The sequence below is a fragment of the Phascolarctos cinereus genome, unplaced genomic scaffold, assembly GCF_003287225.1.
Source record: "Phascolarctos cinereus isolate Bilbo 61053 unplaced genomic scaffold, phaCin_HiC Scaffold_5;HRSCAF=322, whole genome shotgun sequence".
Lineage (NCBI taxonomy): Eukaryota > Metazoa > Chordata > Mammalia > Diprotodontia > Phascolarctidae > Phascolarctos > Phascolarctos cinereus.
In genome coordinates this window covers 436,927,665-436,955,244 of record NW_027555958.1, presented here as the reverse complement: position 1 = coordinate 436,955,244, position 27,580 = coordinate 436,927,665, and the positions used below count along the sequence as shown (strand labels likewise).

The 27,580-nt window shown below is 36.3% G+C and overlaps 1 protein-coding gene across 1 annotated transcript in view; it reads left to right on the top strand.

Moving 5' to 3' along the window:
• COL24A1 (collagen type XXIV alpha 1 chain) overlaps positions 1-27,580 on the top strand; it is a 353,333-nt gene that overhangs the window by 258,683 nt on the left and 67,070 nt on the right. Inside the window, 8 exon segments of the mRNA XM_078155798.1 lie at positions 1,647-1,700; positions 3,328-3,435; positions 7,819-7,872; positions 8,132-8,185; positions 9,962-10,018; positions 15,280-15,333; positions 21,196-21,249; positions 21,353-21,406. Coding sequence (XP_078011924.1) covers positions 1,647-1,700; positions 3,328-3,435; positions 7,819-7,872; positions 8,132-8,185; positions 9,962-10,018; positions 15,280-15,333; positions 21,196-21,249; positions 21,353-21,406 — 489 coding nt within the window.

Here is a 27,580-nt window from a genome sequence, read left to right as displayed (position 1 = left end):
CTGGAACCATAAATATTATCTCTTAGAGAAGAAGAAAAAATTTTCCCAACCAAATAGGATAATCACATGCAGAGTGCCTGCTGATTGGCTAGAAACCACTTTTCTGCATCTTTCAGAGACTCTGACTTCCTTTAAGACTGTCCAAGGGAACATTCTACATTAAGCCTTTCTTGATCTCCTTCCTTTCTAATGTTACCATTTACCTACTTTACACTTACCTTATCTGTCCTTTTAGAAAGCAAACTTTTTAAAGGCAAGGACTCTGTTTTTCTTTGTATCCCGTGGACTTACCACACAGAGCACCTGGCACTAATAAAGGATTGTCGGTTGGTTGATCTAAACCCTAATTAGCATTAATTCAATTCAACAATCATTCATTTATTGCCTACTATGGCAAGACCACTTACCAAGGATTAAGAATACAATAACACAAATGAAACTACCTGCCTTCCAAAAGTTTACAATCTACTGGGAAGATCCAATATATACAAAGATAAATATAGTACAAGGAAAACTTAAGGAAGGAGAGTGTGCTCTAACAACTATGGAAAAGCAGGCAAGCCTTCACCAAAGATGTGAAGCTTGAGCTCGAGCTGAACCTTGAAGGAAGATAAGGTTTCTGAGAGGTAGAAATGAGAAAGGAAGGCTTTTCAGGCATTGGGAAACCTTGGTGCAAACATGAAGATGAGAGATGGAGCTGATAGTCCAGTTTACTTGAAATGTAGAGTTCTTGAAAATCAATAATATAATAATATCAATAACATAATAAAAAATCAATAACATAATAATAATAAAATGCGTAATAAGGTAGAAAGGCAAACGTGAACCAGATTGTAGAGGACCTTAAATGCTAAGCCAAGGCGTTTGTATTTTACCCTATAAGCAAAAGAGGGGTCGTGGAGTGATTTTAGGTGGGAAGTTCAGTGAATAGAGAGCTGGGCCTTGGAATCAGGAGGCCTTGAGTTCAAATGTGACCTCAGCTATTAGCTGTATGACCGGGGACAAGTCACTTAGTCTCTGTTTGCCTTAATCCACTAGAGATGGAAATGGCAAACCACTCCAAAATCTTTGCCAAGAAAACCCCATCGATAATATTTGTGTGCTGTGGTGCATATGATCACAGAGTCAGACATAACTAAACTAATACTGTTCAAGCCTGTACCTAAGTCCCAACACCACAATGAGATTTAAATCCAAGTGAAAATGAAGTCAGTTGATTCCCCTACCTGTAAATGGCTGTAGAAAAGAGCAGGAATACTAGTTCTTTGGTCATCTGAGCACTGAGTACATAGTAGGTGCTCAGTGAAGATGTTGAGTTAAATTGGATTGTCCTCAATTGTAAATCCCACTCTCACTAGTTAAAATGTGTGTCCTAAAAACGAAATTTATTTTCTCCCCAAGCTAAAGATAGTATCATTGCTTCTGTCTGGATCATTTTTTCATATGTGACTCTTAATCCTTCACTCTTTATGCTATCTATTTAAATTGCCCTTGTAACTTGTACAAGGATTATATCGTTGAAAAGTTTCCAATTTTCATTAAAATTTGAACATTTCACAAGGACTTTCTAATATAATAAGTAATGCAAAAACTTCATGTAGCCTTTTTCTTAATTCTCTGTTTCTTCTTCCTTCATAAATAACCAGGGGCCAGAAGGAGCTGTTGGAAATCCAGGTCAAAGGGGTCGCCCAGGAAAAAAGGTAATATCTCACCTTTATATGCACTCTTCCTCAAAATTTTCTTTGTCTTCTTCCTACTTTGACAAGTCCAAAGTTCCACAAGATGGTACCATTTTCTGTAGCTATGCTACAAAGAAAGTTTTCTGACTCTCGGCCCAAGGACATTCATTAGTTAAGAACTCTCTCTAGAGCAAAAGTTCAGATGGAAAGTTCACTCTTGGATAAACAAAGCCTTAATTTCAATTGGACTATACAGCTATTCCTTTTAAAATTGTGGGTGATCCTGACCCTTTGGTCCAGCACCTTATTATTGCTGACCTTTTAATTCCTCTTTTGAACTCACAGGTTCCGAGCAGCAAAAACAATGAGTGAAAATCAAGTCAAGTTGATTTTGCTGCATGTTAATGGTTCTAGAAGAGGACTTAGTGGGAGAATTGCATTGATTTAAATTATCTTTAAATTATCTGTGGATTTTCCTTCTCCACTATTTCACTGGCCTCAGATTTCAAGGTTAAGGATTAACTGTGTTCTTGACCAAAATGTGCTGAAAGTCAAGTGTGCTCTCTATTGCAAACCCATGTGATGTTTTCCTGGTAAGAAAAGTGGAGGTGCTTCTTTAATTATTATAGTGTGCTGCAATGGAAAATTCATCTCAGAGTAGAATTGAGAGTTTTAGACTTTTGATTAATATAGAGAAATGTTTTTATAAATCTGTTACTGGACCATGTCCATCCCAGAAATATATTATATTTAACTTTAGCCTGCACCATATGTCCAGTTTTTTAAAAACTGAATTGTAGTATTTCTGCCAACATACATCTAGTCTATCTGCCACGTAATCTTTGTTGGAATGGAGAAATGAAAAAAAAAATGAAACAAATCTCCATCACTGTTCTGGAACGTGAAAATAATATCAGCCATGGGCTCTCTTTTCACCATCTATAACCACTGGGTCTAAAGTCAGCATTAAGAACTAGAAATCAAGTAGGATAACCTTGTTACTGAAGACTAAACTCCTGGGAAAAAAACAATAAAATTTCATCAGTGTCCAAAATGGATCACGGATACTGTACATTGCCTTTCTGGCTGTGGCTAAAGTTTAGATTTCCTTTGCATCCATTTCATTTTCCAGAAAGTGAATAATGACATTTATGTGTGTCTAAGAACAGAACCATTTTAAGGCCAGATCTGTCAGTATTGTGGAAAACAGAAGGTAGATTTCCAAGAGGTTTAAAATTACATATTACATGCTTTTAGAAAGTAGTCAGTAGGTGCCTTCATCACACCATTCTGCTTCATCTTACCCAATAATGGACGAGCCTGGGAATACACAATTGGAGATCCTTGGTACTCTTTGCATTAAGTAGATTTCAATAACTGATGAGTTCAACTTTCCTAAAGCAAAGATTTTCCTTAAAAAAAAAAAGTCTAATTCAAAAATGAACAGTAGACATTCCTGGCTTGTTTTACCAAAATGAGTTTTCACTGCACCCTTCAAAAAAAATTTTTTTAATGTAATACAAAGTTAAAGCAAAGTTTCTATTTTGAGAATTCTTCTGGGGTCATTTAGGTATATGGTCGAAACCATTACTTTTGTAAAATATGAATTTGTTCTTTCTTTTTTTTCAATCCCTAATGATACAAACAGGGAGAAAAGGGACAACTGGGACCAGCAGGAGAGATTGGAAGCACAGGTGCTCGCGGCCAAATTGGGGAAATTGGTCCTAAAGGTGCCAGAGGAACCAGAGGTCCTGTGGTTAGTACTTGTTTATTTTCCAGATCTATGTATCTATAACCACAAGTGGAAAAGAAAATGTGCGTCTGTCTCCCTCAAGCCTCATCCCTTGATGGACTTTACAGGGATGGCAGCCTTTCCATTGAAAATAATCAACCTCTATGATACAGGAAGCATTGTGAACATTCCACAATACTTGCATGGTTTAGCGGTTTCTGGATGTGAGGAATTGATGAAAAAAGTCCCCCAACTAAAACAAGAAATAAATTATGAAGTAAGGTCAAACAGGAACAGATTGTACCTCACAACCTAGGTAGGTATGTTTACCTGCCTAGCACTGAAAACCTATTCTCTGGAATTAAGTATCTACAGAAAATTATGTTGTCATTGAAGATAAATTGCTATGAAAATAATATACAATCGACATTAGAGTTTCCCAACATCTGTATTATCCCCTGGTTATTTTATTTAATGACATGATAAATCTCCCCAAGAATACAAGCCCATCACTCATGTTTTTATGAATCTCCTTTAGGATAAAAAGAGGTATAGCACACTTTATCCAAACCCATCACAATGAAAATAACATTTTTTTTTTGTGAGGGCAATTGGGGTTAAGTGACTTGCCCAGAGTCACACAGCTAGTGAACGTTATGTGTCTGAGGTCAGATTTGAACTCAGGTCCTCCTGACTCCAGGGCCGGTGCTCTATCCACTGCACCACCTGATTGACCCCAATGAAAATAATATTGCCAAGACATTGGGTGAACTCCAGAAATCACAGTGTGGTTGAGAAGAATAAAAAAAAAAATCTCAATGAGATTGTACTAAGTCTTCTGCCTGTTTCAGAAACTTCCTAAAAAGGATTGCAATATTTTACTTAGTTTCCACTTAAATGGCATAAATATTAGACCTTTCACTAAGATATTTGGAGAACATTGCATAATGCACCACTTCTTATGGTACTGAGAGCTAAGTACCTTTAGTCCTATAAAGAGATTTCTAAAAATGTTTCTCTATCTTATGATTCTTTGGAAATACCAAGTCAATAATGTTTGAAAATGAACAGTTAAATCTAATGCTTGTCATTCACAGAAGCCACATCTAAGTTCCCATAAATTAACAAAGAACTAATTTTATAAAATGTTTCTAGTTATATATCTCAGATCAGAATTGGATCCTAACTAATTACTGTCAGTCTAATGCTGTGCTGGGAAAGTTTCAGGGTGCCATAATGAAGCAAGGCAACCTAGTCTAGTAGAAAGAACCCTGGCCCTTAGAAACCATCTAGCCACTATTCTCCTCCCCACCCTCTTCACACCACACCACCTGACCTCCACATATAATAAAAGCCAAGACAGGCCAAGTGACTTGCTAGAAGTCATTCAGATACAAAGTAGAGGAACCAAGACTCAAATCCAGATATACTGACTCCAAATCCTACAGTGTATCATTATAACACACCACTTACCATCAGAAGATTGGCTGAGTTTCATCTTAAATTTGGATTCCTTAATTCCATCTGATTACCCTTGATTTTCAATCATTTTATCTCTCTAGGTTGCCAATGCCTCTTGATGTTTATCCCAACTGGGAAGTAATGTGAGTGGTTTTTAAAAACAAACATCCCACACTTATGCTTTTAAGTAAGCATTGTCTCCTTCAAAGGAATATCTTAGTAAGGATATGTGTGAGCATAGTCATATATATATAGAGAGAGATTTAATATTTATGCTCATAGAAATATATGTACACACACATATATCCATTTCAATATAGCTTTACTAATATTTCAGTCTACCTTTACTCAAAATCATTTTGGAACTCTTCTGAGATTGCCTTCAAAGTCTATACCTCATGTTTTGGACTGCAGTCAGTGATCGCATATGTTTATTCTTTAAGGCTGATTTTTACTTAGATGTAACCAAACATTACTTGGTGCCAAGTCCGTTGAATTCAAAGGCAGATCAAGTTCATTACTACTATTTTAAGTATAAAGAAAAAAAGAAGTATGATTCTAAGGTCAAGAAGTTTGCACACTGGTTCTGAACACATTTTTACAAAGAAAAGCCCCAAAAGTCATTAGTTTTCCATGTGTACAGCCTTCCAAGGTGACATACCTTTTTAAATACGATATTTTTTGTGTTGGTCCTATTAATTTATAAGTATGCCTTGTATAGAGGATGTTAGAGCTGAAAGGGACCTTAAAGTTCATCTAAAGAGCCCAAACCCTCTTTTTTAAAAATGAGGAAACCAAGGCTTACAAAGAGTCATTTAGTTGCCCAAAGTCACATAGTTAGCAAACAGTGGAGCCAAGGATGTAACCCAAGTGTTCTGATCTCTTATGGAGTGTTCTTGTCATTTACCACACAGCTGTCAACCCTAAAGGCAGCTAAATGATACAGTAGAATTAGGAAGACTTGAGTTGAAATTTTGCTTTAGACACTTATCAGCTCTGTGACCATGGGCAAATCACTTAACCTTTCTGAGCCTGTTTTCTCATTGGACTCTGTGGTTTCTAAGGACCCTTAAAGACCTAAATCTATAATCCTGGGATATACACTTTCTTCATGTAAACTTGTATTACTAATGTAACTTATTTAGCTCCTTCATTTTTCCCTCATAGGCAGAATAGTATATACTGTATGAAAATAAGAGTATACATTTTTGCTCTTTGTTATACTTGTGGTTTTGCTTTATCTATTAAAATGCACTGCTAAATTTAAGGGAAAAACAGCATCACTTTCCTTGTTTCTCTGTCCTTCCTCCACTGTCACTTATTTTGAAGAATAAAATGTTTAGAATTACTTGACAACCTCTAAGAACTTTAACTCCATAAAGTGACTTCTAAAAAAATCTTTTTCTTATGGTTCTTTGGAAATTTCATGTCAATAATGTTTGAAATTAAACAGTTAAATCTAATGCTTATCGCACGTGCCTGATTTCCCATAAATGAAGAAATAACTTATTTCATAAAATGTTCCTACTTGTATATCTCAGATCAGAATTGGATCCTAACTGAATAATTCTCAGTTGGATTCTCTGCTGGTGAAGTTTTAGGGCACCATAATGCAGTGAGACAATGCTGTCTAGTCCATTACCCTGGACTAGAAGTCAAGATCCCTAGGTTCTAGTGTCTGGCTTCAAAACTGACAAATTCCATAAACTTAGGCAAGTCCTTAAAGGTTCTGAATCTTGGTTTGCTCCTTTGTAAAATGGTGATAATCATACTTGTCTCACCCACATCTCAGTAGAGCTGTTGTAAGGATCAAATGAGGTAATCAATATGAGTAGTTTGGCAACTTAAAACTCCTAAAAAAAATGCAAAATAATATTTCACCAGTTGCCCAAACAATACTTCCAGTAGGAGAGTAGCCTATTAATGCATGCACAGGATTGAATGAGTACAGTGCTTTGCACATAGTAGGTGCTTAGAAAATGCTGGTTGGATTGAATTGAATTGGAATAGATGACCTCTAAAAGCTCTTCCAACTTTGAGATTCAGTGATTTGTCTTCACTTAAATCAGCCATCATGAAGGAATGTCTACTCGCCCCTACATGAACAAAATTGATCAGAAATTCAGCCAGATGTGTCAGTATTTAGACATACTCTTAGGAGGCTTGTTTTCCTTATCTTTAAATACAATTACAGACTCATGAGGGCAAAAATTGACAATCTTTACATTCCAAATTGCTAACTTTTTATTATATTAGATTTCCTTTTTTACTTGAACTTAACAGAGGTGAACAAAAGTAAGTATTCCAACATAAAAAAAGAACAAATATAAGAAACTTAACTTCTGTTACATACAGTTTGTCTTTAACTGTGTGAGTGAATAATTTAACAGGGTAGTCACAAAACTGTACTATATATACTTATCTCCTGCACTTTTTTGTTTTCTTTACATTTTAAAAAATGCTTTGTTTATGCTCTTTTTTTTCACATATATCAGTAGCCACTAAGCTACCACCACCCCAAAGAGAAGCCTCTCTTTTAACAAATATGCTTAGTACATCCACACATGCCTACCACCAACTTAGACCTAAAAAAAATTTTTTTTCTAAGTTTTCTCTTGGGCACCATACAAATCCCAAAACTGACAGCATTCCTGCTAATATGATTAAGGATACTAATGCACATACTAAGAAGAAAACCAAAAGCACATTTTTTACTTTTCCAGTACAGAATAGTTTGAGCCAAAGTATGAATAAATTATTATGTTTTGCTTTCACCATTCAAATTAGGTATTTCAAACCACACACACACACACGCGCGCGCACACACACACACACACACACGCACACATGCACACATCTGTAAGGAACCATTAGAAGAATAACATTTAGAAAATTTATGGAGTTGGCTATACTTACTATCATTGATTTTTTCACTTTGTTTTATAGGGAAATTTAGGATTAATGGGACCTGAAGGGGAACCAGGAATTCCAGGATATGTGGTAAGGATTTCCATTATGAAACATGAGTCTATCTGTTTACAAGTACATGTTTGTGTTTGAAAGATGGCATCCCCAAGGGGAATATGCATATGAAATCCCCCTGGTAAACTCTAACACATATGAAACCCCATCACCCTGCAAATCCCTTCTCTATCATGGAAGAATGTAAGGTCTAATGACATATGCATGAAACTGAGTCAAGCAAAGCACTTGGAGGCAAAGTATGCAGTTTCCTATTCAGTGGTTTTCTTTTTCTTAGGGCCATCAAGGTCAACCAGGACCTCCTGGGTTGCCAGGACCTAAAGGAGAAAAGGTGGGTTCACTGGATTTTTGTCTCATTATTGTCCTTTAAGTGTTTAAGGGTAAAACATAGAATTTATGGATCCCCACATCCCCACCCACCAAAAGAAAATCAGAAACTTCCTCAAAAAATTAAATAAGAAATTGTATTCATACTGGGAAAGAACCAAAAATTTCAAAGGACAATGACATAGCTGTTAACATACTCTCTCCCCACCATATACACAGAGCCACTTCTCATATGCCACTAATTATTGTTCATATCTAGACTCTGGGTCCAATGGTGCTTCCCTTCTCTTTTCTTGTACTGAAACCATTGGTGTTTTAGAACTGTGCCAATCATATATCTGCATCTGCTAGGGCTCTCTCCTCATTGTTTCCCCAATGCTGATACTAATCCTTGGGAATCGGCATTGGGAACCTGGGTCCTGCCACACAGGCAGGCATTGCCTTCACCTACCTGGACCTACTCCTCACATATCCAAAATGGAATCAGTTAAAAGAGTCCCCATTCAGGGATGCCCCTCTTTATTTCTTAAATCCAGTCCACTATATTAACACCCACTGTATACTTAAAACAACCATTCTAACCTTCCTTTTTCCCCCCACTCAACTTCACTCACATAGTAACTATTTAACACCATCATAGACACCCTCAGGAGCCAGATCTCACTACAACCATACCACAAATAATGACATGGTATGGGAGTGGGGCAGGGAGGAACATAGGAGAAGATAATTGGTGATTGAGGATTGTTCAAAGAATGAAGAACAAGAATGAAGAATCTTCCCCACAAAGCTGTGTCTTCCCCCAGGATTCCCAGCCTTAACAAAAAGAAATTTCCAAAAATTTTTAAATAATATATTCATCTTAATGTTAATTCTATTTTTGAAAGGGAAATTATTATTTCTTAGAACCTAGAATCAGAAGGTTCTTAAAAGTTATCTAGTCTATCCTCATAATTTTACAGATAAGAAAACAATTATCATGGTTTTAGGGTGCCTGAGAGGCCACAGGGCATAAGACATAAGGAGCAGGTTTAGAATCTAATCAGGGGACTCAAGTCTTACTTTAACACCTTCTGGCTTCATGATCCAGGACCTATGGAGAAGGTGCCAACCTGTATTATTAGAAGAAATGTCTTCCCAGTAATGAGATCACAGTTCCAGTCCCTAGCCCTATCCTATGTGCTCTAATTTGTAAGAAGCAGGGACATGTCCTAATCTCTTCTAGGTCCACTAATAACCCTTTGAAATTTATTTCTACAAGTAAACATTCATTCAACAAACACCTGTTAAGTGTCTCTTGGGTAGGAGCTATGGAGGGTACAGAAGGCCTTTGCATACCTTGAACATTCAAGCTAGTAGAGATAAGATACAACACAAACAGTTGTGATACTTGACATCTTTATATGTGGAATGATGATTTATGACTAATTATGGTACATACATATCAAGGATTTCTGGTGGCTTAGGAATAGCTACAACAGAGGTTGATGTCATGGGAAATCTTACACTTGACTCTCAGTATTACCATGTTGCTTTCTATGTAATTGACTCAGACCAGCATTTTAAATATGAAACATATGCACATTGAGTTTCCATACAAAATAGTATGCACTTCTTTTCTTTGTGGAGAATTTTGCTTTAAAGACAAAACCAAGTTATATCACTCCTAGGATTTAATATCCAAATGATTAAACTTTCTTGGGTGTTGGAGCTCTTTTTTTTCAGAGTTGTGGAAGGGTGGGTGTATTGTTTTCATCTTTCATGTCATTTTTCATTTTAGGGTTATCCAGGAGAAGATAACAAAGTTCTAGGACCACCGGGGCCCCTAGGTGAACCAGTAGGTCTTTTTCTAACTCCTGTTTTCATGTTTCAGAATAAAATAAGATTCCCCACATCTTGTCATAGTGCCTTAATTTCTTATCTTTATACATCATGGATTGATCATAGTGAGGAAGCTAAATGGTACAGAGGATAGGGCCCACATCTTAGAGCCAGGAAGAACTGAATTCAAATCCTCCCTCAGACATTTACTAGTTGTGTGACCCTGAGCAAGTCACTTAATCTTTCTCAGGATCCATTTCCTCATCTGTAAAATGGGAATGATAATAGTACTTAACTGGTAGGGTTGTTTTCTATACCTTAAAAAGTGCTCTATACATGCTAATTATTTTTTTCTAACCACCTTGTTTGGTTTTTTATTTTTTAATTTGTTTTCAAAATTTATTTATTTTTTAGTCTATATAATAAAATGAATATTTCTATAACATAGTGTAATAAGAAAGATGAACAGTGAAATTGCAAATCTGTTATGTATAACCTACTATTTCTTTTAACTATATAATAAAGTTATCATGTAAGTTCCCTCCTCCCCTTTGTGTCCTCAGACACTATTATTATTATCATTATCACTATGAGTAATATTAAAGGCTTTTTGTGGTGGAGGTTTTTATTTAAAGTATTAGTAAAAAGGATAAATTTGAAGGGAAGATACAGGGTGAAATTTAGGCAATGTAAAAACAAAAGATGTCAATTTGAATTTATTTGGAAAACATGTCCACAAAAATGGGTAGTTATCTAACACAACAAAAACGTCCCAATGATATTCCATTTTTATGGAGGTTTAGTAGAATCACTTTGATGGAGGTTATCAAGGAAGAAGCTTATTTTAAAAACATGAAAATTTTGAGAAATATTTCATAATTATCAAATTGAAAATGTTTTGAGAGTTCTCAGAAGACTCCCCTATGATTTCTTTATGGTTTTCTACCCACCCAGTGGCAAAACAATGCCAGACCCCTTCTGACCTCTGGCTGGAATCATAGGTTTACAGCTGGAAGGGACTTTAATGGCCATTCAACCCAACCCAACCTTCCCATTTTGCAGATGAGGAAACTGAAGCCCCGGGAAGTTAAATGGGCTTACCCATGGTTACATATGTAGTAAGTTATCAGGACCGAATTTGAAACCTGACTTGCTGGTTCCAAATACAGTTCACTTTCCATGGTACCATGTTACTTTTCAGGAACTAAGACTTTATGGAACTCTGCTCCATACAGTCTTCCCTGTGGGCAGTTTAAAGACTGATTGATTATCAGTAGCCTACATTTATGTAGCTATTCCCAGCTTACTGCAATAACTTCCTAGTTTGTCTCCCTCCCTCAAATCTCTCCCCACTCTATTCCATCCTCCACATAGTCACCAAAGTGATTTTCCTACAGCATAGGTCTGACCATGGCACCCTTTACTCTATAAACTCCAGTGGTTCCTGATTACCTCTGAAATCAAATAGAAACTCCTGTATTTGCATTTAAAGCATTTCACAAACTGCCCCCTTCCTACTTCTCCAGTCTTCTGCCACATTATTCCCCTTCTCACACTCTGAAGTTCAACTATATGAGCCTACTTACCATGCCTCTGACATGATTCCCTCTCTTCTCTCACTGTTCTTTCTTGCTGGCGATCTCTCATTCCTGGAATGTCTTCCTCACCTCTACTTCTTGGAATTCCTGGTTTTCTTTAAAACTCTAGTCATGTACCACTTCTACAGAAGTCACTTCCTACCTTTCCCACCTTCCCCAATCCCCCAGTCCAGTTGGTACAGTTAATGGGCACGATTACTAGTGCCTTCCATCCAAGGTTACCTTGTGTCTGCTTTGGATGGATCTTGTAGATGCCCATAAAGGTATATGTCATCTTCCCTGGTGAGACTATAAGCTCCTTGAAAGCAAAGGCTGTTTTTGTGTCCTTAGCACTCAGTACAGCGTCTGGTACATAGTAAGCACTTAGGGGTTTACAGAGCATTTCTCTCACATTGGCCGCATGAATCAGATAATGCAAATATGATCTTCTCTTGCAATCGACGTGACTCAAAATCTAGGTATATGAGGATAAGCTAAAGATATTAGGAACATTTAGCCTGGAGGAAAAAAGAATGGGAAATGTCTTCATGTGTTTGAAGGATTGTCATATGGAAGAGGGATCGGACTTGTTCCGTTTGGACTGAAGGACAGAACTAGGAGCAATGGATATAACTTTCAAAAGCCAAATGAAGACTCAGTATCAAGATAAACTTTCTAATTTTGTTCAATTCAACAAATATGTCTTAAGCATATTCTAACCTGAGGGAACACAAGCATCTAGGTAGTACAATGCATAGAGTTCGTGCCTGCTATCAGGGAGACTTTGGTCAGATATGGTGACAGAATCAACAAAATTAGGCAACTGGTTGGATATGAGTGAGGAGAAGGGAAGAGTGAAGGAAGATTTCAAGAGTGGGAATCTGGATAACTAGAAGGATGGGGGTGCCCTCAGTAAAAACAGAGAAATTGAGAGGGAAGGACAGGTTTGGGAAGAAATTAAGATATCTGTTTTGGACCTGTTGATTTTGAGGTGCTGGTGGTATCCAGGTGGAGATATCGAATTGGTGATTTGGGACAGGAAAGACATTAGAGTTAGATATTTAAATTTAAGAGACAGTGACATAAAGATGGATTGATAGATAAAACATTTATTTATTAAGCACTTACTAAGTGCCAAGCACGGTAATAAGTAATGGAGATTAAAATGTAAGCAAATAAGACAATCCTACCCTCAAAGCGATTGTATTCTAATGGAGCAAGACTACATTTAGGGGTGCTACAAAGCAAGGCAGAGAATGGGAGAGGAAACTTAGTCACAGGGGGAAATCCATCAGGCAGAGAGAAATGGAATCCATAGAGAGTTGAGGAAAGAGTAATGTGAAGCTTGGCTGAGGTCTCTCCCAGAATGATGGTCCAAGAGAGAAAGTTACCAGTGAGGAAAGGAGGGATTTAAGGAGGAGGTTTTTCAGGGTGGTAATTCAGTGGACAAGGAAATCCATAGATAGTCAAGGTAAGAGTGAGATGAAGCATGACTGGGATTTTTCCCAAAATGGTGGTAATTGAATTTATAGAAGCTAATGAGATCATTAACTGATATCATCCAGAGAGAAGAGAAAGTCTTAAGAAAATCCACAGTTAAAGGTTGAAAATGGATAACATATAGCAAAGAGGACCCAGTTGGGTTAATAAATTTGTAGGCATGGTTGGATGACTCTTCAACAGCATTCAGCAGCATATCAGTAGGAGTGAAAAAGGTGAATGGTAGAGGTAACCCAGTGTTAGAGCTTGACGAGATGTAATTTGTGATATGACAAAAAAGCAAGAAATTTAAGGGTCAAGCACTTTATACAGTCAAACTGGTCAATCATAGGATCAGAAGTGTTAAAGGGATTCAAGTGAGGCCAATGGAGGAATGGAGTGGGAATAGAGAGAGGAATAGAAGAGAGGTCACAGTGAGAAGAAATGGTAAGTTTAGGAGGAGTGAGGCAGAAAAAAAGGAAGAAGAATAGGGGATAATGATCAGAGAGAGGAGTTTCAGAGTTCTAGACCATGTAGGTAGTAGTTATAAATCATGATGACATAAAAGTGATGACCATTCCAGTAGCTCAAGTAGAATCAAGGCATGGATTATGAGACCTGAAGAAGTCCAAAATGTCAAGGGAATATCAACGTATATATCAAAGTCCCTGGGTATAAGGTCAGAGGTTAGGTGGGAGAGGAAAAGACAATAAAATGCTGAAGAAAAAGAGGGCAATAATTTGGGAGGAAAATGACAAAGTGGAAGAGGCTATCTCATAAGGGAGCAGGTTCCCCTCGCTAGAGATATTTAGGCAGACGTTGGATGGCCACTTGGCAGGTATCTTCTAAAGGAGATTCTTTCTCCAGTAGGGTTTGACCATATGGCCTATAATCAAATCCACTTATCACATGAGAAGGAGCATAAGATTTAGAGATAGAAGGATCTTTAATGTCATCTAATCAAACCTATTTAATGTGTAAGAAGACTGAGTCCCAGAAAGGGTGATAAGGTCATGTCGTAATTAGTAACAGAATCAAGATTCAAATCGAGGTGTTCTGACTCTAAATTCAGTGTTTCTTTCCTATTATATATAAGTAACTGACACATTTTTTTTATTTGTCTATTCAATATGTTCTGACTTCTCAAAAATTCTCATGTAAACAAAACTGGTTAAAAAAAAATAAATGGAGTAGGAGTATTAAAAACGTTACTTGTTATTACTTAAATTCAGGTAGACCCAACACCAAATTATATCCCTAGATATATGATAATTCTCTTCAATAATAACTAGTCTTTAAATCAGGTTGTCATCTTGATTCCTAACAGCAGTGTTATCAAGAGGTCTGTTAAGAGGTAGATGTAATTCCTGGCTCAAGACCATCCATGGTAAATGATGACTATCTTCACAGTTTACTGAGTTTAGAAAATATCAACTTAGTTTCAAATATGAGTTGGGTTTTGACATCTGGTTTCAACTTGAGTATCAACACACAACTGAAGTAGCCAATAAATACTAACATATCTAAACAGATATTTAAATAAATTTTATAGCAAATTATGAGGACAGCTTGTGATATGAAAGGTATATGTGCTCCCAAAGGAATGTTTTAAACATTTTTATAAGCATAATGTTTGCTTGGTGGTTTCTGCCCAGAGGGTTTAGGATTAGTGTTTGTCTATAGAATTTCCCATAAATTTAAGAGTAAACAAATGCATTTCTGGATAAGAATGACAAAGAAAAATTAACTGCAATATACTCTTTAAAGGCCCTCAATGTAAGAGATTATACTATTTTAGCCATTTAATGAAATTCTGTTTGTGTCCTTTCCAATTACTGTGATGTCATTTATAAAGTACATACATATGCTTCCAAGGTCAGACAATTTACTCATCTGTCAATGCAGGCTGTTTAGTTGAGCTTCATTTCCTCAAGTTTTTTTTCCCAGGCCAGTCATTCCACAAGCCTGTTCTTCCTTTAGTCTTTGTGTAAATTTGTTGCTTCCCACAGTTGGAAGAAGATCTTGCTTGGTCTCATTGAAATCCATCTATCCCTATAGGTCCTTATTATTGAGTGGGATCAAAAAAAATTATTCAACATTTGGCTTATGTGTTTCTTCATATTTTTGGCAAAAGAAAAATCTACACTAAGTATGTCAAATGAGTTCAAGAATACTTGAGTTCAGCTGTAAAACTCATTCTGTATGTGTGTGGTCTCTGTAGGGTCCAATAGGCAAACGAGGAGAAAGAGGAGAATCTGGAGCTGAAGGCTATAAGGTAATAACTATAGGACAAATGTCTCTTTTCAAACTTTATAAAGATATGACCTTGGCTTTGCTTGGTTTAAAATTGCAAGTGATTTCCCCTTTTGGTAGAGACATGGTGGGCTATGGGTACAGAATGCTTTATACAACATTAGATGCAAGTCTTTTACTTGATGTTATCTTTTGTTACAGAGATGTGTATTGGGAAATTGTTGAGGTAAAAAAAAACCCAAAAAGCATTGATACTTTTGTGAGGGTAAAATGAGATCATATTTGTAAAATGTTTTACAAACCTTAAAAGTGCTATGTAATTGCCATTTATCATCATCATCATCGTCATCATTTTTATTATTAAATAGCAGATATGTAGGAAAAGATTAAGCCTCAGAAAAGACTAGATTTGTCCATTAAGAAATTACTGAGAATTTTAAACAAAGCAATTTCAGTTGAGTGATGAGGTTGAAAGCCAGATTTCAAGAGGTAGAGGAATAAGAGTAAGTAAAAGTAGTGCAGGCAACTAGTCCAAAAATTGTGGCCAATGAAGGAAGGAGAGGTATCTACTTTTAACTATTAACCATTTTTGTTCTATGCTTCCCAGTCAAAATAAAATATTCCTTGGCAGAGAAAACATAAAAGTAAAGAAGCCTTTCCTCTCTTCATTTGCTGTTATCTTCATCCTATTCTCCCTAAAGAGTAGTCACACCCTCTTATTTCTCCTGCTCCCTGCACATCTAAAATATCCCTTTCTGCTGTCCTTAGCAGTCGTTGCTAGCCTCAACTTATGTTGTACTTCTTAAGAGCTTGTTACTTTTTCCTTGAACCACAGTTATTTTCCCAATATACTCCTTCCCTCAGTGGAACCTGGCCTTGAACCAAAGAAAACAGTTAAGCAAAACTGGCACCATGTCCACATCTGACAGCATATGCAAGATCCCACACCCAAAGTCTTCCATCTCCTTACCATGTGGAGAGAAGGATGTTTCATAATCTACCCTCTGGGATCAACCAATTAAATTAAACAAATATTTATGGCACTGAATTTGAGATGAGTTTCTTTTTAGTTTGGGGCACATTTACATTATTGGACTCATGTATATTTTTCTAATAGATCTGCTTTCTTGTCCCTGCACCCATCCATTCACATGTTTCTCTAAACACTTCCTGTTAACCATTTCTTATGGCACTGTATTCCATTATGTGCATATACTAAAATTTGTTCAGCCATTCCTTAATCATTGGATTATCTGTTTTGTTTTCAGTTTTTGCTGCCACAAAAGTACTGTTTTGATTATTTTGCTGTGTTTGGGGCCTTTCTGTCTTTGACCTCCTGAAGTGTATTCCTAGGAATAAGATTCCTAGATATGAGGATGAATAGTGAATAAAATGTCTAGAGAGTTTTCTTACACATTTTCAAATTGTTTTCCAGATTTTTTTGGACTAATTTATAACTCTAATACATTTATAATATTTTCATATTACTATCTTACCACAGTTTCTAAAACATTGACTTTTCCCATCTTTTATCGTTGCTGCCAACCTTAATACTTTTCTTATAGGACCATGCTACACTTTTATATTTATCCTCAGTTCACCATCTTTATTTCTTTCCTTATCTTTTCATGTGTACATGTCTTGTGTCCCTAAATAGTCATGTACATTTCAGGATAAGAACTGTGCCTCATTCTTCTTTTAATCTTCCGAAGTGCTTGGGACCAAGCTTTGCTTGACTGAATATGTTATTGACAGGAAGAATTGATTCATTTGACCTTTTTCCCATGGTAAAATTTCAGTAACCATATTTGAAAGTGAAACTCAGATTAACCACACTGGTTGATTGACACAGATTATTGATATTTGGGTTTTCTTAAGACAGAAAAATGTCAAATCCTTATTGTAATTTCTTTTCTGAAAAATAAATTTTTTACCCTATTCAAAGTAGAAATTTAAGGCAGTTCTGAAGAACTCCAATATCTTTTCTGATAATAAAATATATTAAAAAAATTCAAAAGCCAGTTTGTGTTTACACTTTTTAGGGAAGCCCTGTCAAGAATATAAAAGATGAATATTAATTTGTTTTATATGTCATTTATATCAGCTGATATTATTTTAATGCAAGAAGGCCGAGAGCTTCCTCTGAAGTTATTTTTTTTCTGTGTTATAAGACACCGATTGCTTACAACATATTTTAAGAGATGATTTTTTTATATTTAAATAAAATAAAATAAAACCCCCCAAACAACCCCCCAAAACAAACAAAAAGGGGAGAAAAGTGCTTACAACATATTTTAGAGCCCATGTGATTCCACCTTAGTCTTTTCTGTGCATAAATTCCCAACATATATATTAAGAAATCCACTTTTAGTAATATCCTTCTTTATTCTCTGCCAGTTAAACTGCATGGTATGCCAAGGCAAAACTAAATCAACCTGTTGGCTGCCAAATGAAGAGTTTACTACCCTAAGGCTTCATTTCCCCTATAACCGGCTAGCTAAAACTAGATCCCCATTACTTCCCAGACTCCAGAGAAGCTGGCATTCTTCAGTAGGACCTACCAAGTGAAGAATGTTTCCACTGGGCTCACATTATGTCCTCCCCTTCCTACTTCCGCATTCCTCCTTCCATTTCTCTCCTGATGGGGTTTCAACATTGGCTGCTTTCATGTGTTTCACAAACTTGTTTAGTCAACAGATCCCTTCTTCTCTTCTTTCCTCATTCCCTCCCATTTGGTTCTGGAGCTCATTTCATTCTGTTTACTGATGGCTCCACTTTAAGCAGTCAGCTAACCAAGGCCAGCCAACCTACTGATTTTATTGTTCTGACATTTGAAAGTCATGAAGCATGCCCAGCCCCGCCTAGTCAAGTTTTACAAAATACAACTTAGACTCATATGAGAAAAAACAAACTTCGTTGACAATTGTATTATCCCACCGTAGCCTCCAGACCTTTGTGGGGAGTATTCCAAGATGTTTAGTTTTCTCTTTGGACATTATGTGTTAACTGATTTCCCCAAGATGAGCCTGACTATTATCATTATCATCAGACTTAAAAAAAAAACACTTCTAAATTTGTTTGTGATTTATAATCACAGTCAACTCACAATTAGCCATATTACTGGTAAGAACAGTAACAGGGATGATTCAAAATGATGGCTGATGCAAATATTATTTATGTTTCTCTTTGAAAAGCATTTGGGATTTTGGTTATTGTTCTTTGTCTTTGTCAACTGTGATAGGGGCAGCTAGGTGGCGCTGTAGTAGATAGAGCTCTGGGCCTGGAGTCAGGAAGACTTGAATTCAAATCTAAACTCACACACTTCCTAGCTATGAGAACATGGGCAAGTCACTTAACCCTGTTTGCCTCAGTTTCCTCATCTGTAAAGTGAGCAGGGGAAGGAAATGGCAAACCACTCCAGTGTCTTTGCCCAGAAAACCCCAAAAGTGGTCATGAAGAGGCAGATACAACTGAAACAACTAAATCAACTATGATAACCATCCTCTAAGAAATATTAGTCTTCTGTTTTGTATATAAATAAACGGAGACCCACAGGGGTTGGATTTTGCTCATTAACTATGTGCCTCACTGTATCTGGCATGTTGTTTTCTATAGCATAAAGGAAATTACATAGATTTAGCCCCTTCCATCTAGGTGTTAATAGCCTACTTAGGTTTAGGATATTCTGCTATTTAATTCTGCAATTATTTATTAACTATCTACCACATGCAAAGTATTGTGCTAATTCTGAAAGTCCTACATTTAGTGCTGGAAGGGACCCCAAAGTCACTGAGTCCAAGCCCATTATTTTGCTGATGAAGATAGCAGGGCCCAGAGTGTTAAGTGATTCACCCAGGGTAATAGGCAAGAGTCAAACATACTGATTTCTGGTGAGTGATCTGTCTTCTGCTTTATACCACACTACTTCCCTACAAACAAAAGGATACCAGTACTCCAGGAGATTGTATGTTACTGGGAGAGGGAGATATAAATGCAAATTTAAAACCAATATAAGAATGCACAGTAAAGTATCTGTAGCTTTTGGTCAAAGCAGAGTGATCCACATAAGAATATTTTAAGTAAGAGAGAAATGGGGGGTCAAGGCTAAGTGTATAATTGAGATCAATACTCAGTAAAACATCCGTGTCTATCCTGGGCAGTCTGAGGAATAAATCTTCTCTCATCAGTCTGGAAAGGCTTCATGAATGTCACACAGCCAGGGTAGACATGGATGTTTTACTGAATATTGATCACAATTATTCACTTAGCCTTGACACCCCCCCCCCATTTCTCTCTTACTTAAAATATTCTTATGTAGATCATACGGCTTTAACCAAAAGCTACATTACTTTACTGTGCATTCTCATACAGAGCCATGATTAGAGCTCACAGGCTTATAGCTTTGTACGTTTCTCTGCTTCTGTCTAGGGAAAATTTGAGATCAGGACTTCAGAAACTCTTCTTGTCTGAATTAATTCTTTTATGTTCTGAACATTCTTCTTCCTTCAGAAACATGTGCAACTAACCATCTTTAGTAAAACCATATCCTTTGGCTTTTCACACTGAAATTTCTTTTGTTGCATTTTAGGCACTGAAGTGAGTTCTTTATCATAAAGTTGGAATTTAGTGTCAGAAGCATATATTTGCTTCCCAGAAAGCAAAAGAGTCAGGCCTTCTAATGAGAATATCCAAAACTTATCCCTATGTATTCTGTTCATACTTCCCTTGGCCCAGAGAGAAGAAACAAATCCAAAAATTCCCCCCTCAAAAAAAATCAATTGTGTTTTTGGACCTGAGAAGTGAGAAAGAAGGAATCTGAGATGACAAGGACAGTGAGAGAGGGTACTGGGGAGTGCCCATTTGTGAAATACTTGCTGCATAAATCTTACCTGATTTATTCCTCCTGGATGCCGGCTTCTTTCTGTTTACACATTTTGAAAAGGAAACGTGGCAACTTGGCATTCCTTCTTATGAGAAACAGGATGATGGCAGATTCCTGAATGTCAAAGTAATTTGTTATTTCTAAACATTATGCACAGTAATTGCTCCCATTCTTCAATGCAGCAAATCCACTATCCAAACATCTATGTCCTTGGCACGTCAGGTTGGAGGCCATGCTACACCCCCACTGTGGGAATAGGTTCAGAAAAATGGGTTCCTTCTCATATTCTTTGTTGCCTTCATTTGGTAGAGGTCATAGAGGAATGTGGTGGAAAAAAGAAGACAATATCTACCCTTCATCATAGCATTGGTCATTCTGCTCTTTAATATTTCTGATGATCATAATCTTTGTGTAATTAAATTGAATTTTGTAACATCTCCCTATTAGCTTAAGTAATACCTGTCTATTTTTCAATGCCGCAACTTCAGTTCTTCTGTGATTTTTTCGTTGTGGGTACCTCATCCAATAATATATATTGCAACCCTCTTTTTGCCTCAGTGGAAGTTTCACAAGCTGCTTTAGCCAGAAAATTCATGACATCTAACTTTCTAGTAATATGCCTCTGTAACTTCTTCTCAGATGATTTTCTCATGACGACCTATCACCAGAACTGCTTGGGAAGCTGCCAGAATTTATGCTTCCCTGAGCTAGTCTTCAAGAAGCCTTGATACACTGCTAAGATTCTAGCGAAGGAACCCTATTCATAAAATCATAGTTTATAAACTGAAAGGAACCTTAGAGGTTATTTAGTTCAACCACACCATACTCCAACTGGGGAAATTGAGGTACAGAAAAGCAACACTTGATTTGCAAAAAGTCACAGTTGGCTAGTGGTAGGATGAGAACCCAAACCTCCAACTCCCAGTACAATGTTCTTTCCATGATACTTTTGCTGCTCTCCCACCAAATTCACTAAAATATCATCCTATTCTCTTTTCCAAGGGTCACGTGGGTGTGCCAGGACCAAGAGGAGCCATTGGGCAACAAGGGGCCCCAGTAAGTTTTAACAACACTTGTTATTTTTTTGGCATTTCTTTTAAAAAGATAATTTCTAAGAACTCCCTTTCATGTGTGTTTTTTGTTTTGGTTCCTGACAAAGGGTGAACCAGGTGAAATGGGTGAACCAGGACTTAAAGGAGAGAGAGGATCTGAAGTAAGTGAAATCCATTGAAGGCAATTTCAAATTTGTCTTTTTTTCCTTTGTGGGAAAGAGGTGAGGAGTAGGTTTTCAACAATCATTTGCCATTCAAAAAATCATTAAAAATAACTGAACTGTGTGTGAGTCAACAGGCCAAAGCATGATTTCCTTTCTACCATTTTGTGCTGAAAATTAGATTTTCCTTGACCATAGAGCCTGTGATCCCTAATCTATAAAGCAAACTAACTTTCTTAAAGCCACTTCCAACTTATCCAACTGGAATAATGACATTTTCATTAAGAGTTCAGTCTAATGTACCAACAAAGACCAAAAAAATCAATCAGCATAGTGAAAAAACATTAATCTACCCATCCTGTAGTATCCTTTAGGTGAAAAATAAATAGTGATTTGGTTGAATGTTTTATATTTCCATCAATTCCTATAGAATACTGTGAACACTGGCTCCTAAGCAACATTAACCCAACTGATTGAAAAGGTGTTTAAAAAAAGATAAATAGATTAATAGAAAAATAATATAAAAAATTTAAATAAAATTAAAGTTTTTTAATAATATAAATAAGTTACTTAGCATCATGTAGGTTAAAAAAATCCATTAGTTTTGTTGGATTGGGCCTTTTCCCCAGTGAATTCAGTGGAAATTATTCATGCCAACTTAAACTTGTTGACTGGTCTCTGCCACATGTATGACAGCTCATTACCACTTTGCCCCCAATAGGATTCTGGTTTCAAAAACTAGAAATTTTGAAAGGCCATTTCTTCTAAGATTTCCCTTATAAGTATCTTAGTATAATGATGTCACAGAGCTATACACACACACACACACACACACACACACACATACACACACACACACACACTCCTACACCCTTCCAAATATCTTCAACTTCTACCAAACTGAAGCACTTCCCTAAACATATAATAGAATGGAAGTAACTTAGTTTAAAGCGCAGTTTTGCTACCTGATACCTATGTGACCTTGGTCAAATCATTCACTCTTCTGGGTCTCACTTACTATAGAGTTTTGAGTGGAATCTGGTTAACCACTCATGAGCAATATTGTAGAAGGGATTGTTGGTCATGTGCAAGGTAAACTAGGTGACTTCTGAGATCCCTTCCAACTCTGAGATTCTGTGACTTTGATTGTATGTCTAACTATGTGACCATCATCAAGGGGTATACACTCTTTAAGCCTTTCTTTTTCCCAATTTGATGTTAGATCATCATATTTCCTTATTTCTACAGTTGAAATGCTATATAAATAAAATTATCCTACTTTTTATGTGCTTTAGTCAGTGATTGATTATACCCATGATTTTTCCATGTGAGCAACACATTGACTTCTCAGTATAACTGAAGATATACTTTTAAGCAATATTGTCCAAATTGTGTTTTGGCTGGGGTTTCTGGTAGCCATCTCAACACCCAACTTCCTCCTTCTTCAACTGCACGTTGCCCTCCTTAAGCATGCATCATTGGATCCCAGAAATATAGAATTTGTCCTTCTAAAGGCCCATCTAGAATAGCACCCTCATTTTTTTTTTCAATAAGAAAAGAGAGGCCCAAAAAAATTCAGTAACTTTCTTAAGGAAATTAAGATCCATTATAGTAGATGAATTAGGAAAAAAGTAAAAGGAGAGGGGGGGGAAATATTATCACCTTCAAGGTAAGTACATAGAAGCAACTCTAGAATTTCCTAAGAATACACAGTATAATATTTGTAGACTATTGTATGTAAAACATATATATTTTGAATTAGATCTTTTATTTCATCAGAGTTGAGAGATCCTCTATCCATCAAAGCAGATCAGCAGCTTGTAGGTAAATTCTAGTTTTAAAAAATTGCTTGAGATACTAAAAGAGATTGCCCATGGTCATATATTAATATGTTGTGTATGTCAGAAGCAGGATTTGAACCCAATTCTTCCTGGTTCCAAAGCCAACACTTTACCACATCACACTACCTCTTAGTACTTCTGGATCTTTTATCTATTTCACAAATCTATTTATAACCCTGGGAAAATCTTAACAGATTATTTTTTATAAAGTAAAAGTTCAAAAAATAAAAGCTCACTTGACTTGGATCCAGGTTATATTTTAGAGTTTTACTGTGTAGGCTCATCTCTATGACTACATGTTATTTTATAATCCTTGATGTCTTACAATCTTCCAACATTCTTATTCATAACATTTTACAAATTAGTGTAAACTCTACATTAGGTTCATTCTTATCTTCCATGCCTCACTATTTGTCAAGGAAATCACATGTTTCCTGGAAGATCAAGTGTATCTTTGGTACTTCTTGACAGAGCAATTGTTTTGTAGCAGTCAAATTTCCATAGGAAACTGATCGTTGATGGTGATGTCTGTTCTTTTTTTCTACTTCCCATCATTAAGCACCAATAGTTTATTTAAACATGTTGGGTTTGAGCTGTATGCCATAATTTATCTTCATCCTTATCCTTTTGTCCTTGTTTTTGATTTTTGCTCTATCAAGTCTGTGATCTGTCTGTAAAGAAATATCCAACTCAGCACTGACTCTCACATTGATAACTAGTCTTTTCCTGTGTTAGCATAGAGTGAATTTCCTTTTTTGTGATATTGTTCATTGCTCACCATATCAACTGCCTTCCAACTCTTTCTCTGAATAAAGTATTACACATATAATACATATATTTATGTATATATGCATGTTTTGTGTAATGAATACTTTATATATGATTATATATTCTATATATAAAGTATTATATATAATATATATTATATATAACGAAAAGTATTCATTATATATTTATTATATACTAAGTATTATGTCTGATATACATAAATGACATATAATCACAAGTAATCATTACATATATAGTATACATAAAGAGTATTCATTATATATGTACATAGAGATCTATAGAAAGAGAATATTTTCTTTGAGGAAAGAGTTGGAAGGCAGTGGACATATTTTTCACAGGAAAAAGGACATTTTTATATATGTGTGTGTATATATATATATATATATATATCTTATGTGATATAAGGAGATAACATAAGAAGATATATATCTATATATATAAAACTTTCTGCATAGAATATTTGGCCTCTTACATTTCCTTATTCTGATTTCTGTTTTTCAATACATGTTTTTACCATTTTCCCTTTACTCATCTTAGTTTTGAAGTCATCAAGTGTTAAATAACAATAACTAGCATGTATGTAGTACTTTAAGGTTTGCAAAGCACTTTACAAATTTTTCTTCAAAACAACCCTGAAAAATAAGTGCTATTATTATTATTCCCGTTTTATAGATGATGACACTGAGGCAAACAGAGGTTAAATGACTTCCCTAGGGTCATACAGCTAGTAGGTATCTGAGGCAGGATTTAAACTTGGGTGTTTTTGACTCCAGGTCCAGTGCTTACTTTCTCTACTGCCCAACCACCTGCCTCTGAGTAGTAAAGTATATGTTGATTTTATTTGGAAGGTCTTATCAAAGTTTTCACATAATTTATCTACTCTGCTATTCTCTACAATGGATGTTAGAATGCGGGCTATGGTTATGGGCGTAGTCTTTTTAACTCTGCAAGAAGTCCAGAATCTGAGAGCTGAAAGGGACCTCAACAGTGATCTAGTCTAACATATGTCCCCAGGGGATCCCCACCATAAACATACCCATTAGTGGTCATCCTGCTTCTGCCTAAGGATTTCCACAGAGCAGGAACTCACCATTTTTCCATTCCATAGCTCTAATGGCTGGGAAGTTTTTGTAGGCATCAAGCCTAAATTCATCTCTTTACAATATCCACCCATTACTCCTGATTCTGTCCTCTGAGGCCAAAGTCTAATTCCTCCCTCATTTGACAGCCCTTCAAATGCTTGAGTATATGCCTCCTACCTTAAATCTTCTCTTCTCCAGGATGGGTATGCCTAATTCCTTCAACTGATTCTCAGATGTCCTGGAATCAAAGCCCTTCACCTTCCTGGTTACCTTCTATTGGATATTGTCCAGTTGATCAGTATTCTTCTTTCTTTAACCATGATGTCCAAAAATGAACACAGTACTCCACGTGAGGTCTGATGAAGGCAGAGTTGAACCATTACTTCTTGATAATGTTACCTCTTTTTTTGGAGGGGGTGTGAAAGGGAGCAAGAATCTATTAAGAACCTATTTATGTTCCAGGCACTGTGCTAAATACATTATTAATATTATATCATTTTATTTTGGCGGCCACAATAAATTGCTACTATTGAGATTGCAGTCCCACTGAAACCCCAAGATCTTTTATTCAGAACAAATCCTACTGATCCGTGCCTTCCCTATCTTATACTTGGGAAGCTGAATTTTGTGCCAAGTGTAAGACTATGTTTATCTCAATTGAATTTCATCTTGTCTGCTTCAGCCCAATATTCTCATCAAATAGCTCATCAAAATCCTTTTGAATCCTGACCCTCTCTTCCAGTATATTAGCTACCTCTCTCAGCTTTGTGTCATCTGCGTGCTTTCTATACCTTTATCCAAGACATTGATAAAAATGTTAAAGAATCCAAGAGCAGTAAAAGATTTATGGAGTAGTCCATGACAAACAAATAGCTCAGGGAATGATAGAGGGAGTTGTTTCCTTTGGATACAAAATGACATAAATTCCACCAATTCCTTTATTTGCTTCTTCAAGGAGGACCTGAGAGTTTCTATTTGGCTAAAATTTCCTTTTACATTCAGGTTTCATTTTTAATGAGAATGTCAATATGGAAATGATTCTGTTCATCTACTCGTTCATTGCTTTGCTAGGCAAGGATCTCACATTTAGAATGTCAATAGTCAAATAAATGTTTTTAAATGGATGAAAAGTCTATGTGATTCTTAGTACCTTTTTCCACCTTTCCTGCTACTCTGCCTCTGCCAGTATTCAACCTGAAGGATGCATAGGACTGGGGGACAGTTTATAATTTTCTTTTTTGTGAGTTGTCATCACTAAAAAACATCATCACCTAGCATCTAACCTACTTATGAAGAGTCTCTCTATACTTCTGTAGGCTATTCCTCAGATGGCTGACATTCTGGAAACAGTATTCTATGTTTCTTTTCAGCATGGTTGATCAAGCCAGAGTTTTCTGCTCCAATGATATAGCCTTCAGGAACCCAAGTCACCTCCATGACATGACTGGGCATGAAAGTATGATTTTTAGGGACACTGTTGGGATGGGGAGGGAAAGAAACAGAATATCTAGACTCCTGATTTCATCATAGTGAAATCAGATGAGTTTCTTCCATCAATATACAACAGCAATTCACTACAACTTATAACCAAAAGCCTCCCCAGGGGATTGAGAAGTGAGGTGACTTGGCCAAGGTGATAAAGCTACCATGCATGAGACATAGGACTAGAAAAATAGTTCTATCTATTACACTGTGCATCCTCTATACTGTATTCTCTATAAAATCTTGGATATGCTACTATTCTATAATTTAGACTTTTCATACATTCCTACTGGCCTTTCCTACAGTTAGTACAAGCTACATTACTAGGCCTGAGCATATGGTGAGTGAGGGTGTGTCAGATTCACTGCTATCCCTTAAATGCCTGACAACCACAGGAATGAATGGGATAGAAAATGACTAGAATCTTGCAATGACCTAATATTAAAAATATGTGTTGTTGGGGAGCTGATAGATCGTTTTTTACCTCAAATGTTATAAATCTCTTTGGAAAAAAAGCTTTTCCTTCTATGAAATGGCTTAAATAATATTAATGTTTATCCATCAAATAAAAACCCACTTAACATACTCTTCCTGGAAAAACACTCAGGCTTAGCTCTTTGGGGTTGACTTCATTTTAATGAAGTGATGTGTATAAATGGACATAGAATCCTTGTAGGGTTACGCAGATTTTGAATTGGATCTTAGCCATGAATGTGTACTGTACCTATCGCTCTTTAACGTAAGTACTTGGAAATATGAAATCTGCCTCAAAATAATGGGAAAATAATGAGACTATAAGCCACCAAACATTAGCTACGAGCAATCTCTCAAAACTTGAATGAATGTCTCTGTTCTAATGGCATTCTGTATATTGCTAAGAGTTTGTCTCTTTCTACTCAGTAGATGGCCTTCCCCAATCTTCTAGATGTTGGGAGTTTTTTCCCTCCTATGAATATGGTTCCAAATGCTATTAAAATTTT